This window comes from Raphanus sativus, chromosome 2 (genome assembly GCF_000801105.2).
Source record: "Raphanus sativus cultivar WK10039 chromosome 2, ASM80110v3, whole genome shotgun sequence".
Lineage (NCBI taxonomy): Eukaryota > Viridiplantae > Streptophyta > Magnoliopsida > Brassicales > Brassicaceae > Raphanus > Raphanus sativus.
Genome location: NC_079512.1, coordinates 39,000,537 through 39,016,774, shown reverse-complemented (window position 1 = coordinate 39,016,774; position 16,238 = coordinate 39,000,537). Strand labels below are relative to the sequence as shown.

Sequence of the window (16,238 nt, the reverse complement as noted above, 5' to 3'; positions counted from 1 at the left end):
ACCATCAAAAAAATTTACTTCCATAAGAGGTAAACCGAATACAACAACGTAAAAGACCAAACTCCATTCTCCTTTGGTCAAAAAACCACATTCCCTATCTTCAGTACGTTAATTCAGAATTATAAAGATTTTATCATAACACAAATTGTATGTAGATGAGGGAAAATATTTTTATGTTCCAAACTTACAGAAAACAAAACCATGAAATTTTTGTAAATATTCTGACCAAATTAGTAAATTTATATATACAGAATATCTTAAGAAACTTAATACAAAATTAAAAACAAATTAAAAAATAATATCAAGTTCATTGAAAATTTACTTGCATTACCATAATTTATATACCACTTTTTATATTATTTTCAAGGGAAAATATTATAATATTTGGGTTTAGGGTGTACTAATTATTTTTCCTTTTTAGTATTTATAGGGTGAAGTTGAGTTTATACAATTTTAAATATGGTTCTTAAACAACAGTAATTAATTTATGAGAGTAACTTTAGTTTTTTCATTATAAATTTAAGATATTTATGAAATAGTCATTTGAAAAAAGTAAAATCTTAAAAAAATTATATCAGATTTACAGTAAAAATAGAATATCTCTAAATTTAATGTTAAATATGTGACTTGCGTGTCTGTATATGAACAATTTAGCTTATATCATACACTAGAAGGCACATGAATCCTATTTTTGGTCGGTTTTAGCATCTTACAATCATTTCTATTATTTTATACAGAACATTTCATAAATAACTAACTGGATGCAAAATCACAACTCATATCTTAATTATTATTTTTAACAAAATGTTATTTGATTTATATTTAATAATTTATTTTGATTATACCATACAAGATGCTGATTAACATGTATTTTTATTTTCCTAAATGAAGGTCAATAGAAGAATTCATGTATCAGCAGTAAACCAATATATAACCAACACTTATTATCGAATATCTATAATATCTTCTATCTCCTCATAAAATTAATAATATTAAAAATAGCAAGGAACAACATATATAAAATCATATATAGTAGAGATATTTATTCTTCATCATATAAGAATCTCGAGTGTTTGATTGGTAGAAATTGTGGTTTTAATCATTTAACTTTGGAATATAAATGGTACGTTTTCTGTTGCAACTATAGATTCTATTAATTTAGATTTATATCAAAAACTTAAATATGAAACTCCAGAAATATTAATTTCTGAAACCAATATATTTTCTAATTTAACCTTTGTGCTGTAGGTTTAAATTATTTTCCTAGAGCATAAATGGTAAATGAAAATGGTTGTGAAAAAAAAGCAATAGAATAATTCGGAACACTTACAATCACCTTACAAAATCATTGTATTTTTCTCAACATTTATGAAATTTCAAAATAAGTAGTCAATAAACAATTAACTGTTTATCTTTTATCAAGGTACTTACAAAAAATGTATTTATTAGATCCAACATTTTTGAAATCGGGTGAAAAATGTCAACAATTTTTTTTCATGTATTTCTAGAAAGAATAGTTTTCTTGGCAATAACTAAAACTTTTGCCACTGATTATACAGTACAAATACAAATCAGGAAAATATAATAAAGAAAATAGTTACGAAATCAAAATTTTAAACGATTGGAATTTTAACATATGTTTTTCTGTAATATTATTTTAAATAATATAATATGTATTTTTATCTTTATATACGTTTTGGATTCTAATAAGATAGACTTCATTTTAATAATCAATATTTGTCAAAGTATCCAATATATAATACATATTTAAATATAATAACATAATATTTTAAAATGAATTAAAACTTTATGAAAATAAACCCGGGCATTACGCAATGTTTTTATTTCGAGATGTTTTTAATGATAATTTTTCTAATAATTCACATTTTCTGTTATTCAGTGTTCTAGCTATAAAGAGAGAGATGACATCTAAAAACTTCTTCACCGGATATGGATATTCCACTACTTCCAAGTACGACCACATATACTATGAATCAAATAATTGATTTATATTCCTAAGTTATGCTCATTGATTAATTTCAAAATAATTTCAGGCTCTCCACCTCAAAAAAAACCCAACAGATCTACATGCTTCTTTTGCAAAATTCCAGCATCCTATTTATGAGATCCACTTTTCTATTTTAAAACTTTAATATCATCTCTTAGTAATGATAATAACTTTCCTATGTTTCAACTATTATCTCCATTCAGATTTAATTTTATCAATATTTCATCTACTCCATACAACAACTAATTTTTATAAGCAAAAAACAAAATATGTTATGGTTGAAATTTTATTCATAATGAAACACCACTATTTTCCTTACATTTCAATATATTCTGGAAATATTTACTATGTTGAAAACCCCATACACCTTACTTCTTTAAAAATAACGTCTTTCACACCTCAACCTCTTCTTATTCCTTTTATTCATATCCCATCTAAATATATATTGTGTTTCGGCTGATACAAACATACCGAACTTTATCGTCAACTATTTTTTTAAAAACTAATATATTTTAATCTTTTTCACAAATTAAAAATCTTCCCTGCTACGCACTACTTTCACATTGCACAAATCAACTTCCGAAAAACTCATTTAAAAATACCTGATAACTCTAAATATTATTTAAAGATTCCTAATCTAACACAAATAGTTAAATCTATTTTCCGCGCGTAGCGCGGACAAAGAATCTAGTAGTTACTAACAATGACTTATATACGTATATTATGACCTACTATACAATTAAAAAAATAAACCTATTTTTTAACATTGATTTATAATAGGAAAATAAAACCATTACATTAGCTTTTATTAACAAATGACCAGTGAATAGAAAATAAAAATTATCAAGCATATTGACTTTCCATAACTGCTACAGTCATCCAGTATAAATAATTACTAGGTGTTGTGCCCGCTCAAGCGGGCCTAATCATTTTACAATTACTAATTAAATATCATGATAAATTATTATTTATGATCTTTAAGCTATTACAGAATATCAAATTATATATATGTGAAATTTATTTATCAAAATATATATTTATTATTGTGTTAATTCTTGACAGCTTTCATGTATATAATATAAATATTTTAACTATATTTTTGCAACTAATTTATTTATGATTAAAAGATATTCTTTTTAGATGATAATCTATATATATAGAAATAGTTGTTTTATCTTTACTAAGATATGTTTGGATAATAACAAAATATGTATATGAATTATCTTTTTTATTTTTAAAAAAAAATTATTATTATCAGTTTTAATGAGTTATCTGATTTCATAAATTGCTTAAATTTGTTTTTATGTTTGGGGTTTATTATATTAAATCATAATTACTAAAATTTTATAGTTAGTCATTAATATATGTGTTACTAACTAAAAGACTATGATAATAAATTATTATTTTATTTCGTTTGAAAATTCTTACATATTAATTATATTTTTTTGAAATTTCTTTGTGCACATATTTATTATGTAGAAATAAATCTTAAATTCACTTAATATTCTCTTTTCAAATTATATAAAATTAAAAAAAATTCGACTAATATTTAGTTATATAATTTTTGTTTTCAATTTTATATTTTATAAAAAAATACAGATAACAACACAACATACATATAGAAATTATATTTATATTTTAAAATATTTTTAGATTTTGGATAAATCTTACTATTATTAATTTTAAAATCAATTATCTAATTAAATAATTAATTTTCGTTTTCTTCTTAGCTTAATATTCTATTTTCAATTATATAAAATTAAAAATTATTTGATTAATATTTAGTTATATAATTTATGTTTTCAACTTTATATTTTAAAGAAAAATTCAGATAACAACACAACATACATATAAGAATTATATTTATATTTTAAAATATTTTTAGATTTTGGATAAATCTTACTATTATTAATTTTAATCATTATCTAATTAAATAAATTAATTTTCGTTTTTTATTTTAGATTAATTATATATTTTATTCATTAAGGGTAGTATCGATATTAACCACTCTAACTTTTAACGTGGGAGTTCCGTCGCGAAAAATTACTTCGCAAATAATAGTATAGATTTGTATATATATATATAGATATATATAATATATAATATATATATATATATATATATATTATATATCATAGATTATTTGGTAACTAATACCTTACTAATTGGTTTTAGATTTTTTTCTTTCTATAAACATGATTAAAATAAATAAAATTTTAAAATCATCAACCAACCAATTTATAAAAAAAAAATTACCTCTGATTGACACCTAAGGAAAAATCATTAAAATCACTTCTTAATTAATATATTGGATGATATTGTGAATTTCAAAGTTGAAACAGTATTACTAACCTAGATGATTTGAGATAGGGGAATGCATATGAATCATTGAAACAAATTTAAGGTTGCGATCAAACTCACTTACGAAGTATTATTTGTCACTGATACATATCATCCCCTAGTCTATATTTGAGAAGTGATTTGCCACATGTCTTCTCTACAATCGTTTTCACAAAAAAATATGTGACGTGGCTATTAAGATTGATGACATGTCATATGGTTAAATATGACATGGACAATTACATTTAATGCTAATATATTTTTTGGAAATCTTTTTAGAATATAGCAATAACTCATGTATTACATTTAATATTGATTTATATTTTTGGTAAACTTTGTAGAATATGGTAATAACTCATAAATCATCACTAAAATAAATATATTCAAATATGATATTTTGAATTTCGAAATATTATATAATTTACTTATAATAATAAAATTTTTATTATCTAAATTTTCTGAATTAAAAAAAAAATCGTAATATCATTAGTTTCTTTTAGATATCTACAAATTATATAAATATTATTTAGTTTTAAATTTTGATAACTATACAATTTTATATGATTTTAGTAATTTTGTACAAGTTGATTTAATAATTTAACCAAATGAAATAAATAAATTTTTTTATCTAAGATTTTAACTTTATATATATACATATATATTCTTAAATATAATTTTAAATAAAAAATATTTTCTCTTAATTTTATGCTTAATTAATGATATTTATATTAATTATTAGTCAAAATAATAAAATATATAATATTAATAAATTACATTTTAAATATAAAATTTAACTTTTAAAAATTCATCACTACACATGGTGCATGAAAACACATAGATTAATAATTGTGACATAGCTACTAAAATTGATGACATGTCTTATAAATTAATATGACATGGACAATTATATTTAATGTTAATTTATATTTTTGATAAAAAATTTAAAATATGGTAATAACTCATATATTATATTTATTATCGATTTATATTTTTGGACTTTTTAAAAATATGACAATAACGCATAAATCATCATTAAAATAAATATATTCAATTATGGCATTTCAAATTTTGAAATATCATTTAAATTAAAAATATTTCAAAAATATATACATATTTTTAGAAAATTATAAAATTAAATCATAAAATCAAATTAAATCGTAAAATCATTAGTTTTTTATATATATTTACAGATTTTATAAATATTGTTTAATTTTAATTTTTGACAATTCTGAAATTTTAATATTTATTTAATATTTTAATTAAAATAAATAGATAGAAAAATCTACCTAAGATTATAATTTTAAATATATACATGCACATTCTTAAATATAATTCAAAATAAACAAAATTGGTTTTATCTTAATTTTAATGTTCAGTTAAATCAAATTTATATTAAAATATTGATAAGAAAAAAGAAAATTTATAATATTAATAAAAAATAAATATAATTTATATTTATCTTTTAAAAAATATTTTAAATGGTGCAGGAAAACACCTAGCTATCATGTATGATGTACTGGTTCGTAATATGATAGATAATCAAATTTATTAAGACTATGATTCTAACTTACAAATGTATACAACTTTAGGTTTGCATTTTACTTTAACAAACTGAAACCCAAAACCGAGACTTATTACATTGGAGCTGAACCAGCATAATGAGACAACCCTAAACCCCAATTTAAATTAAATGGAAAATAAAAGAAATCAAAGTGTGTTTAAATTCAATTGAAGGCTCCACAGTCACGACGGATATTACCATTACGACCGGTTTTAACACCAACACGACCAAGCTTGATCATGGAGTTAGTAAAAGCTTGATTAAACAAGTTTGCATTATTGGCCCATAAGTCAACGGTTGGCTTTGACCGACGGTCTGTGAACAAATCTTGATCTGACGTGAACAATCCTTTCCCTTGTTGCAAGTTTTTGTAGTAAACGTTGTCGAATTGTCTAGGTGTTGTTGGGTCCATGTTTATAGCCACCCTTGGGTCTATGTTTCTAGGACATGACGCTCGTAACTCTGTCACGTAAGCTTTGTTAACTGTGGGGTCTACTTGCGTTGTCTTGTTGAAACTGTAAATTCTGTTGAACACTTTGGTGCAATGAGCGAATCCTAATGTGTGCGCTCCTGTTTTCAATATCGAACCAAAGTTATATTAATTAGTACTAGAGATTTCAAACCTAACCGAATGTTCGTCATGATAAGTCACTAGCTAGATATAAGTTTGGTCCGAATGATTATGAACAATATCTTACCGGAGAGAGCGACCATGTCGTTAAGGCTAAGGCCGTTTTTGGCAAAAAGTGAAGTGAGTTTATTGACGTTGTCCGTCGGCTGGGGCAGCTTTCCCTCGACGCTAGCCGCCGTTGACGATAGCCCATCAAGCCTTCCTAATTCCACTTCATATCTTGGTCCACCCGCCTATAAATTTATATCAGTTAACATTAACGATAATGACTATAATTCATGATTGATGTAATGAAGATGATAGTGATGATTTTACTAACGAGATTAACGACGTCACGAGTAGCTATTGTGATAATATCAGCGCAAGAAACTTTGTTACGACAGTTTGCAACGGCGTCAAGAGCTTCTTTGGCTTTATTGACGGTGTCGAACCCATCACCGGCCAGGGACAAATTATCCGGATGATCTTTCTCCGCCTTGTTATTACCGGTTGATGCTATCATCACCGAGGCATCGCAACCCTAAGACATTAATTTCATAAATTAGACCCAAATTAATGAAAATAAAGTTAATTAAGCACGAAAAAATAAATAAAATGTTTTACGTTGACGAAACAATCGTGGAAATAGAGGCGGAGAGTAGCGGGGATGGTGGTGAAAGTTTGTTGGACTTTTTTTTGAACTGCGTTTCTGACGATTTGTTCGACGTTGGGACAACTTCCGGCGTAGAAGTTACGGCGGAGTTGAGCGGAGACGAGGTTAACGGTGAGAAAAAGAAAGATAAAGAGCAATAAGAGATTCTTCGCAGCCATTTTAGCTGTTTTAACTATTTCAACTCGCTTTCTCTCTTTATATATGATTTCAATTTGTGTTATTTATCTATGATTACATGAATGGAGCAAAGAAACTTATATATATGATTTTCTATAGTGGGCATGCACAAGTAGCACCGGCCAGCTTGCATTTTCATTATTTTATAGGAATAAAAGACTTTGATCAAAAAAAAAAAAAGAATAAAAGACTAAATACTATTATAACTTTTGGCATCATTTTAAGGTTCTTTGAACGACTGATATTAAGTATTAAAAATTTTATGGTTAATTTCATATCTTATGAGCTATGTAATTGAAACCCGTTTTACAAGCCATTAGTTTTTGTATTTTTATCATTGTTAGGTTGTCGATATCATAATATTGTTTTGTCTAAATGTTGTGTGTGTATATCACAAAGGTTATCTATATGAGGGAATAGAGAGCGATGGTGATCTAGATTGATAACGATGCTTCACTGAGCATTGCGAATAATTGTGTTATATAGCCACCTTGAATCTTTCTCATATCTCAACCACTACTCCTGGCTGTTATACCTTTCTAGATAGTGAATTAGTCTTAGTTAACTACGATTATCTTTATTTTGACAAGTAGCAGTATAATACCCAAAGATAACAGAATGACGGAATCTCACGGTTTCTTACTTTTTTTACTAATCATACAATAGAGTTTTGGATCTTGTTGTCACCAAGTTAAACACGGACTTGTGAGTTTTTTTTTCTCTACACTACAAATCTAGGGAAGAAAAATACACATAGTCCAAATCAGTTGACATAAAAGTGGTTTTAATTATGGTTTTATATTTGTACGTTATATAAAGAGCTACTGTTCTATAGATTTAAAATTTATACTCCCTCTGTTTTTTAAAGATCCATGTTCTAAGAAAAAAATTTGTTTTAAAAAGATACATTTTTTACATTTTCAATGTATTATTTAATGAAAATCTATTAACTTCAAGAAAATTAATTGTGTTTATTGGATTTTTATTGGTTAAAGATTATGGAAAATTGTTATTCACAAAAATCAATGCATTTTTAATGTGATTTCTTAATATATGTGAAAAGTCTAAAATATGTATCTTTAAAAAACAGAGGGAATATATGGTTAGGCGACTGTTGATATAGACTTCAGTTGACGTTAAAAAAAAGAAACAAAAACTTTAGTTGACGAGAATTATTCTTCGATTCAGTCATTCAAAAGGGGCTACTCCATGCAATGCAAGTAAATGCAATCACGTTTCTATTATAAATCATTTAGTTTATATACTTTTCCTAAGAAAACCATGACTTTTCTAATTGACAAAACATGATCAGTGATCTTAAATGTTTTCTATTTTAATTTAAAGATAAGGTTTTTGTGATGATATGAAAGAATAACAACTGTTCCTACGTTAATCATCTACGTTATTTATAATTTTATTTTTTTTTCATCAAAATAAGGAAAATAAGAAAAATAAAGATGTATATTAAGCTTAACTTATCCTCCACAATTTTCAACACAAGTTGATTTTGTTAAAGGAATATATATATATATATCTATGTCAAAATGAACCAAAGACAAAAACAAATGTCAATCATTTCCAGTGATCATCCCTAATATCTTATTTTTATCAGGGTGTGTCTCTGTGATCAAGATCACAAGTTCTTTAGCAATAAATTTGATAATTTTGATCGGGTCATTTGGTTATTAGGGATCTATGATTTATATTTATATATTTTAAAGGTTAAAAGCAAATGGTTGAATCGTCTCCTCAAATATATGCCTTTAAAAAAACAAGTAATCACTGCAAACAAGAGGAAGGAGCAGATTAGAAGAGAACAAAAGAAAAATATCTATATTATTTAATTGTGGAAAGGTCATTTGCTAATTTAATATTCAATTTGGATATAGAGACTAAACAAGTCAGTCCATAATTGGTTAATTATTTGTATTCACCAAGAAAAAAAATATTTTTATCCACCAAAGCTTTGGCTATGATTTCTCACTGAAAGCAGAACAAATGTAATTATATAAAGTTACCATTTATCAGTTCACTTTTGTGGAGTAGTAAACAGTAGTGGAGTCTTCACTTTATAAAATCACCTTTGAAGGTGACAATAGTCTGGTCCTTACTTGATCAAAAGTAAAACAAATAAACTTTAACCTACCTAATTGGATCCGTGAAATCGGAATATGACAATCAAAATATGACTAATTAGAGATAAGATGAACTCAAAGAAGATACTCAAGTATTAGATTTTGTTGTTTAATTACTATTTTTGTGCATGTATTGTACAATCTACATGAGGATTACTCAGTTTCAGGTTAATAATATAATGACAGGCATGCCGTGAAGAAAACACATTGCATTCTTCTACTAGAGGCCCGATCGGAAAATAAGAAGATAGACATGTCAATCTACATGTGTGTATCCTATTACATTATGCTTTTGCATTGACAAATGTTTTGTATTAAAATAACACAAACTGGATGTAAAAATACTAAAACGACCAAAATGGGAGGACTCGTGCGTCTTCTAGTGTTTGATATTTATAGTATTTATATCTATACAAATCGGATTATCATGTGCCATGTGAGCGAGAGAACAAAGGAGTAGCACGAAAGGAATCTTTTTTTTTCCTGTAAAGTGTATTTTTCAATAATATTGATCACGTTATTGTATCTATAGTCTATTGCCATGATTACATGTTACTATACAATATAAAGATCAAATCATAACTATTCATGGTTTAGTTTTCCACTTTTCGTCGGAAGTAACTCGTGCTATAGAGAAAGTATGAAGTATCCAATGTAACGGAGATTCCAAGAAAAACTAAAGTTATAGTACTTGATTTTTGTAAATTAATCCAAACTTAAAATTGCTGTGGAACTATAATTTAAAACTACTTACATTTCAAAAGTGGATATATATATGTAGTTACAAAGTGGGCTGAATAAGTAGAACCTGAGAGATCCAATGTGTGTCAGTGTCACTGTATTAATGGGCTTGAATAGGCCCAGATCATCATACTAAAACATCGGTCCAGTAAAGAAGAATCTCCCCCGCCACGGGGATCGTGAAATCGGCACCTTATCCATGCCCATGGAACTCAACATTGCAATCTTCTTCACTTCTTTCTTCTACCGCTGCAATCATCAAAATCGCGCCTTTGCGCGAGCCCAAAGCTTTGCTTAAATTTGTAAAAGCAAATGGAGCTTTGTTCTTCATCATCTCCCTCTTCTTCTTCTTCTCTCATCCTCCGCCGACCAGAACTCTCCTTCTCTTCTTCCCTCTCTCAATTCCAACTAAAGCCATCGACTTTCGCCAAACCCAGATTCCACAACCTCCGAATCCACGCCTCCTCCCTCGCACCCGAGACTCAGGGCCTTCCTCGAGACAGCCCGCAACGCCTCCTCAAGGAACTCGCCCAGCGCAAACAATCCACCACCACGAGCCCCAAGAAGAAACCCCCACCGAAACGCTTCATCCTAAGACCACCACTAGACGACAAGAAGCTCGCGGAAAGATTCCTCAACAGCCCACAACTCTCCCTCAAATCCTTCCCTTTACTCAGCTCCTGCCTCCCTCCTTCCAAGCTCAACACCGCCGACAAAACATGGATCGACGAGTACCTCCTCGAAGTCAAACAGGCCTTGGGATACTCCTCGAACCTTCGGATACTCTAAGCGACGAGAACCCCGCGAAGCATTTCGACACGCTTCTATACTTGGCGTTTCAGCACCCGTCTTGCGATAGGGCACGTGCTAGGCACGTGAAGAACGGGCACTCGAGGCTTTGGTTCCTGGGGCAGTACGTGCTGGAGCTCGCGCTGACGGAGTTTTTCTTGCAGAGGTATCCGAGGGAGTCTCCGGGGCCTATGAGGGAGAGGGTGTTTGCTTTGATTGGGAAGAGGTTTCTCCCCAGGTGGATCAAAGCTGCTAACTTGCACAATCTCGTCTTCCCTTATGATGATATCGATAAGTTGCTTAGGAAAGATCGTGAGCCACCCGTTAAGTAAGTTCATTTGAGTTAGTTCATAGTTTAGGTTGCTTTGAACTGAGTATTGTTTTAATCGTAACATGTGCGGTTCTAATAGTAACAAAAATGTGTAGATGCATAAGTGTATATATATATAGAGATTTTTTGTTTTTGTTATTATTAACTGCGGTGCTGTTTACTTTGTATTGTTTGGCGCTAGATCTGTGTTCTGGGCTTTGTTCGGTGCAATCTATCTATGCTACGGGATGCCGGAAGTGTACCGTGTACTTTTTGAGGTTTTTGGGATGGATCCAGATGCGGATGATTGCCAGCCTCGAGCTAGGAGACAGCTTGAGGATGTAGATTATGTTTCTGTCGAATTCGAAGGCAAGAAGCTAAGCTGGCAAGATATTGCTACTTACAAGGTAAATGGAATCACTGTTAACTTCTAAGATTGATCATCATCATACTATGTTTTAACACACATTGTCCTTTCTTCTCCAAGCCTCCTGAAGATGCTTTATTCGCACACCCGAGGCTGTTCAGAGCCTGTGTTCCACCTGGAATGCACCGTTTCAGAGGGAACATTTGGGACTTCGACAGCAAACCTAAAGTCATGCAGGCACTAGGTTACCCTCTACCGATGAACGATAGAATCCAAGAGATAACCGATGCAAGAAACATCGAGCTTGGACTCGGTTTACAGGTAATAAAAAAGAAGCTTTGCACATCATCCACTATGTTTTTAAACTTTCCTTCTCTGACCCTTTTTTTTGTAAATTAACAGCTCTGCTTCTTGCATCCATCAAAGCACAAGTTCGAACACCCTCGGTTCTGTTTCGAGCGGTTAGAATACGTAGGCCAAAAGATACAAGACATAGCAATGGCGGAGCGTTTGTTGATGAAGCACCTTGACGCACCAGGCAAATGGCTGCAAGAGAAACATAGGCGTCTGTTGATGAACAAGTTCTGCGGTAGGTATCTGAGGGAGAAACGTCTTCACAACTTTATCATCTACTCGGAGGAGGTTCATGATCGGTATGAACACAACAGGAGACTTAGGAATCCGGCGACGACGGCTGTTCAGCAAGCTATTCACGGACTAGCGTACACCATCTATGGAAAGCCTGATGTTAGGAGGCTCATGTTTGAGGTTTTCGACTTCGAGCAGATTCAACCTAAAGCAATCGTCTGAAAAAGCCTCTCTCGCTGTGTTGTCTTTCTGTTTTTTTTTTTGTATTATTATTGTTAGTTTGCTTCTGGATTTGATTTCTTTTAGTTTAATTCTTCAAACGTCAGATGATACCAAAGTTTTCAGACTCCAAAAACATAAACACCTGACTTCATTAAGTATACATTTGAATCGTTTGTACTTGTGTCTGGCCTCTGTGTGTTCGTTGCACTTGGCTTCTCCGCTGTTATACAGATGTAACAGAAGTTGGTTTTCAAACAAAACACTCAGATCAAGATTAAAGTGTTGGTAGACTAGTGATAATGCAAAAAATGATGGGTTTTTTTTGTCTGTTTCAGGTTCAAATAACCTTTGCTACAAAGTGTTATTCTTTAAATTAGAGTTTTCAAATATAGTCTTATAGATTATAGGTCAAATTAACATTCAAATTCAGTCAGTGGAGCTGCCAGCTACAATTAAGCTTTAGGGGTTAAAAATTGTGGTTAAACTTAATGGGCCTGTGGGCCATATACAAGTAGTATCTATCTATAGCCCAAGATATTCAACCCTAAACGGTCACATAAAGGTTAAACATCAGTTTTCCACCGTTGGATGAAGACTCTATCGCACCGTTCAAATCGAAATTAGAAAATCAGACCGTTAGGGGGAGAAACCGCTCATCTTCCTCAAGAAGCCTCTCCTTTAAAGAGGACCCCACTATTTTTAGTACTAATCCTTCCACGAGGGTTTCTGAGTGAAGAAGAAGAAAGTGAAAACCAAGAATAAGAAGAAGAGCGATAATACTAACGAAAATGATGGCGTCTCGATCGATTGTTCCTCAGCAAACCACGGGTAAGACGAGTATAGAGATTGATCGGAGATGCTCTAAGAATCTTTTGATTTAGGGCTTTTTATATGTATAAAATCTGAACCTCTTGTTTCTGGGTTTTGAGTGTTCTGTTCTTGAATTTCTTGTTATATCTTCTAGTGAATTAGTTTTTTAATTACCGTGGCTGATTTTTTTTTTTCTTTTTCAAATTGAATCTAAAAGGTGTGAACTTTGGTTTGTGGATTGTGAAGGTGATGTTGTTGTTATAGTGGAAGATGATGACAAGAATGCTGGTGGGAAAGGAAGAAACCGTCAAGTTCTTCGTGATATAGGCAATGTTGTTCGACGAAATCACCCAAAGAACAACGACCCGGCTAAGGTCAACCATCCTCGTACGCGCTCTCAACGTGCTCCACTCGTTGAGGTAGTAAATCTCAAAGTTTGTTCCTTTTTGTAGATTAGTAGTTAGATCTGATAGCTCATGTCACTATTGTATATCAGCTTAATAAACCTGTGGCGAGGAGAGTCGCGGTACCAAAGCCAAAGAAGAGAGCTGAGAAGCCAAAGGATGTAGAGGTTATCGAGATAAGCTCAGACAGCGATGAAGAACGTGGTTTAGTTGCTGTCCAGGAGAAGAAAGCCGCCGCCGCTGCCCCTAAGAAGAAAACAGCTGTCTCTTACACATCTGTTCTTACCGCTAGAAGCAAGGTTAAAACTTTTTTAGATTTTGATGATTCTTTTCATGGGTTGAATCAGTCTGATTCTGAAAGTTTCCGTTTGCTATTATTATTCAGGCTGCTAGTGGTTTGGAGAAGAGGCAGAAAGAAAAGATTGTTGATATCGATTCTGCTGATGCTGAGAATGACCTTGCAGCTGTTGAGTATGTGGAAGATATCTACAGCTTCTACAAGTCTGTTGAGGTTAGTACTTTACTTATTATTCATGAATTCTTTCCTTGTGTGACATTGTGTTGATGAAACTTGTGTAAACATTGGCAGAGTGAATGGCGTCCAACTGATTACATGAGGTCGCAGCCCGAGATTAACGAGAAGATGAGATTCATTCTGGTTGAATGGTTGGTAGATGTATGTGTCAGATTCGAGCTAAACCCTGAGACGTTTTACCTCACGGTCAACATCATGGATCGGTTCTTGTCTGCTAAGCCAGTACCTAGAAAAGAACTGCAGCTGGTTGGTCTCAGTGCTCTTCTCATGTCATCCAAATATGAAGAGATCTGGCCACCACAGGTAATATAAAGAACAATCAAATGAACTTTTAGACCATTTTGAACGATATAGCTAAGTTCAAACTTTTATTGCAGGTGGGTGATCTAGTTGACATTGCAGACCATGCATACAGTCACAAACAGGTACTGGTGATGGAAAAGACAATACTGTCTACACTCGAGTGGTACTTGACAGTTCCGACACATTATGTCTTCCTCGCACGTTTCATCAAAGCTTCCATTGCAGACCAACGAGTAAGATAGCTGGTTGCTGCAGTTTCTTTCCTGTTTTTTCTTCTTCTTATTACACTATAATAAAGCTCAACTGGTTCTTGTTTTTCTGTCTTTTAGATGGAGAACATGGTGCACTATCTGGCGGAGTTAGGTGTAATGCATTACGACACAACCATAATGTTCAGCCCATCAATGGTTGCTGCAGCTGCAATCTACGCAGCGAGATCAGCTCTTCACCAAGTTCCCGTTTGGACCGACACTCTCAAGCACCACACCGGCTATTCCGAATCTCAGCTCATGTGAGTGTGTGTAAAATAAAAGATCCTTTTCCATTTTTCTCCCTCTTCATCAAGCTGATTGATTTGTTTACAATGATGATGAAAACAGGGATTGTGCGAAGCTATTGGCGTTTCAGCAGTGGAAACAGCAGCAGCAGCAGCAACAAGAAGGGAGTGAGGGTAGTAAGAAGGGAGCCTTACGAAAGAAGTACTCCAAGGAGGAAAGGTTCGCTGTTGCTATGATTCCTCCGGCCAAATCTTTGTTGACCGGAACCGACTCTGCTTAGGAGTTATAATAAGACCACCACCATGAAGAAGAAGAAGATGAAATAATCTACTACTAGATATGGCTTTTCATTAGATTTAAAGTTTTGTATAAGTCTAATGAGTTACTTTGAAAACATAATTCTCTATTGAATGAATCCAAAAATGCTTCTTATACATCATGATTCGTATCTTTAGTTGCATGTCAAGAACAATTGAGGAGTTATATACAAAACTTTAAATCTAATGAGAGGGAGGGAGCAGGAGCGGGTGAACATATTTCATTTTGATCAATTATCATTCAGTTTTCATTTGATTCACATAGCACACAACTACCAGATCAATTTATCACACAAAATCAGAAAAACCATAGTTACCAAATAAAAGTCTTCTTGGGAATTGATTCAATACAAATCTTCACATGACTCACTGAATCAATCAGATAACACATTAATATCATTTATGTGAAACCTAAACCTTATAGCTTTAAATGTTAGAACATTTTAATCAAGAACAAAAAAAAACATTTTATGGTGGTTTCCTCTGTTATACAAGAAAACTCCCACGATGTTTTGTTTAAAAGAGATGGTAGTTTTCAAAAAATGGAAAAATGCATTTTTCAGAATTTAAAATATTAATTAGAGTATCCCCTAGAAATATAAGCATGTTCTATCAAGCAAAAGTTTTGATCTGCGGGCTAGTATTAAAGGATTCAACTTGCTTAAAACATTTAATGTGTTGTAGCATTCTCTTAAATGGACAAGGCAATCAAAAGACTCTAGATTAATGTCTGAAAAGACTAACCAAATTTAGTAGTAACGGTAACATTATTTTCCACGATATATATATATATAATCTTTTTCTTCATTTCATTCTAAACTACACTACACTCCATTACCAAGACAAACCCT

General features: G+C 31.3%; 3 protein-coding genes across 3 annotated transcripts; 2 read left to right on the top strand and 1 right to left on the bottom strand.

Annotated features, from left to right (window-relative positions):
* Window positions 1-5,877: 5,877 nt before the first annotated feature.
* On the bottom strand, window positions 5,878-7,440 carry LOC108819400 (peroxidase 50). The gene is made up of 4 exons (XM_018592431.2): window positions 7,144-7,440; window positions 6,860-7,060; window positions 6,608-6,773; window positions 5,878-6,479 (listed from the first exon to the last, which is right to left on the bottom strand). Exons 1-4 carry the CDS (start codon window positions 7,348-7,350, stop codon window positions 6,073-6,075), a joined length of 981 nt encoding a protein of 326 aa, XP_018447933.1. The 5' UTR covers window positions 7,351-7,440; the 3' UTR covers window positions 5,878-6,072.
* Window positions 7,441-10,408: 2,968 nt separating this feature from the next.
* On the top strand, window positions 10,409-12,700 carry LOC108816194 (ribonuclease III domain-containing protein RNC1, chloroplastic). The gene is given in 5 exon segments (XM_018588767.2): window positions 10,409-11,008; window positions 11,011-11,362; window positions 11,547-11,751; window positions 11,832-12,032; window positions 12,114-12,700. Coding segments are annotated over 5 exon segments (1,617 nt in total). The 5' UTR covers window positions 10,409-10,557; the 3' UTR covers window positions 12,522-12,700.
* A 496-nt stretch (window positions 12,701-13,196) lies between these two features.
* Window positions 13,197-15,504, top strand: LOC108841097 (cyclin-B1-1). The gene is made up of 8 exons (XM_018613878.2): window positions 13,197-13,349; window positions 13,578-13,750; window positions 13,828-14,034; window positions 14,121-14,246; window positions 14,325-14,573; window positions 14,648-14,806; window positions 14,903-15,084; window positions 15,173-15,504. The coding sequence occupies exons 1-8, from the start codon at window positions 13,310-13,312 to the stop codon at window positions 15,348-15,350; spliced, it is 1,314 nt and encodes a 437-aa protein (XP_018469380.1). The 5' UTR covers window positions 13,197-13,309; the 3' UTR covers window positions 15,351-15,504.
* Window positions 15,505-16,238: the final 734 nt, after the last annotated feature.

Excerpts from the sequence above, each read along its gene's own strand:
- LOC108819400 (XM_018592431.2), bottom strand. The coding sequence starts at position 7,350 with ATGGCTGCGAAGAATCTCTTATTGCTCTTTATCTTTCTTTTTCTCACC. Across the intron at positions 7,061-7,143 it reads TCCACGATTGTTTCGTCAAC|GGTTGCGATGCCTCGGTGAT; the intron begins GTAAAACATTTT and ends TTAATGTCTTAG. Across the intron at positions 6,774-6,859 it reads CTCGTGACGTCGTTAATCTC|GCGGGTGGACCAAGATATGA; the intron begins GTTAGTAAAATC and ends ATAAATTTATAG.
- LOC108841097 (XM_018613878.2), top strand. The coding sequence starts at position 13,310 with ATGATGGCGTCTCGATCGATTGTTCCTCAGCAAACCACGG. Across the intron at positions 14,247-14,324 it reads GCTTCTACAAGTCTGTTGAG|AGTGAATGGCGTCCAACTGA; the intron begins GTTAGTACTTTA and ends AAACATTGGCAG. Across the intron at positions 14,574-14,647 it reads AAGAGATCTGGCCACCACAG|GTGGGTGATCTAGTTGACAT; the intron begins GTAATATAAAGA and ends CTTTTATTGCAG.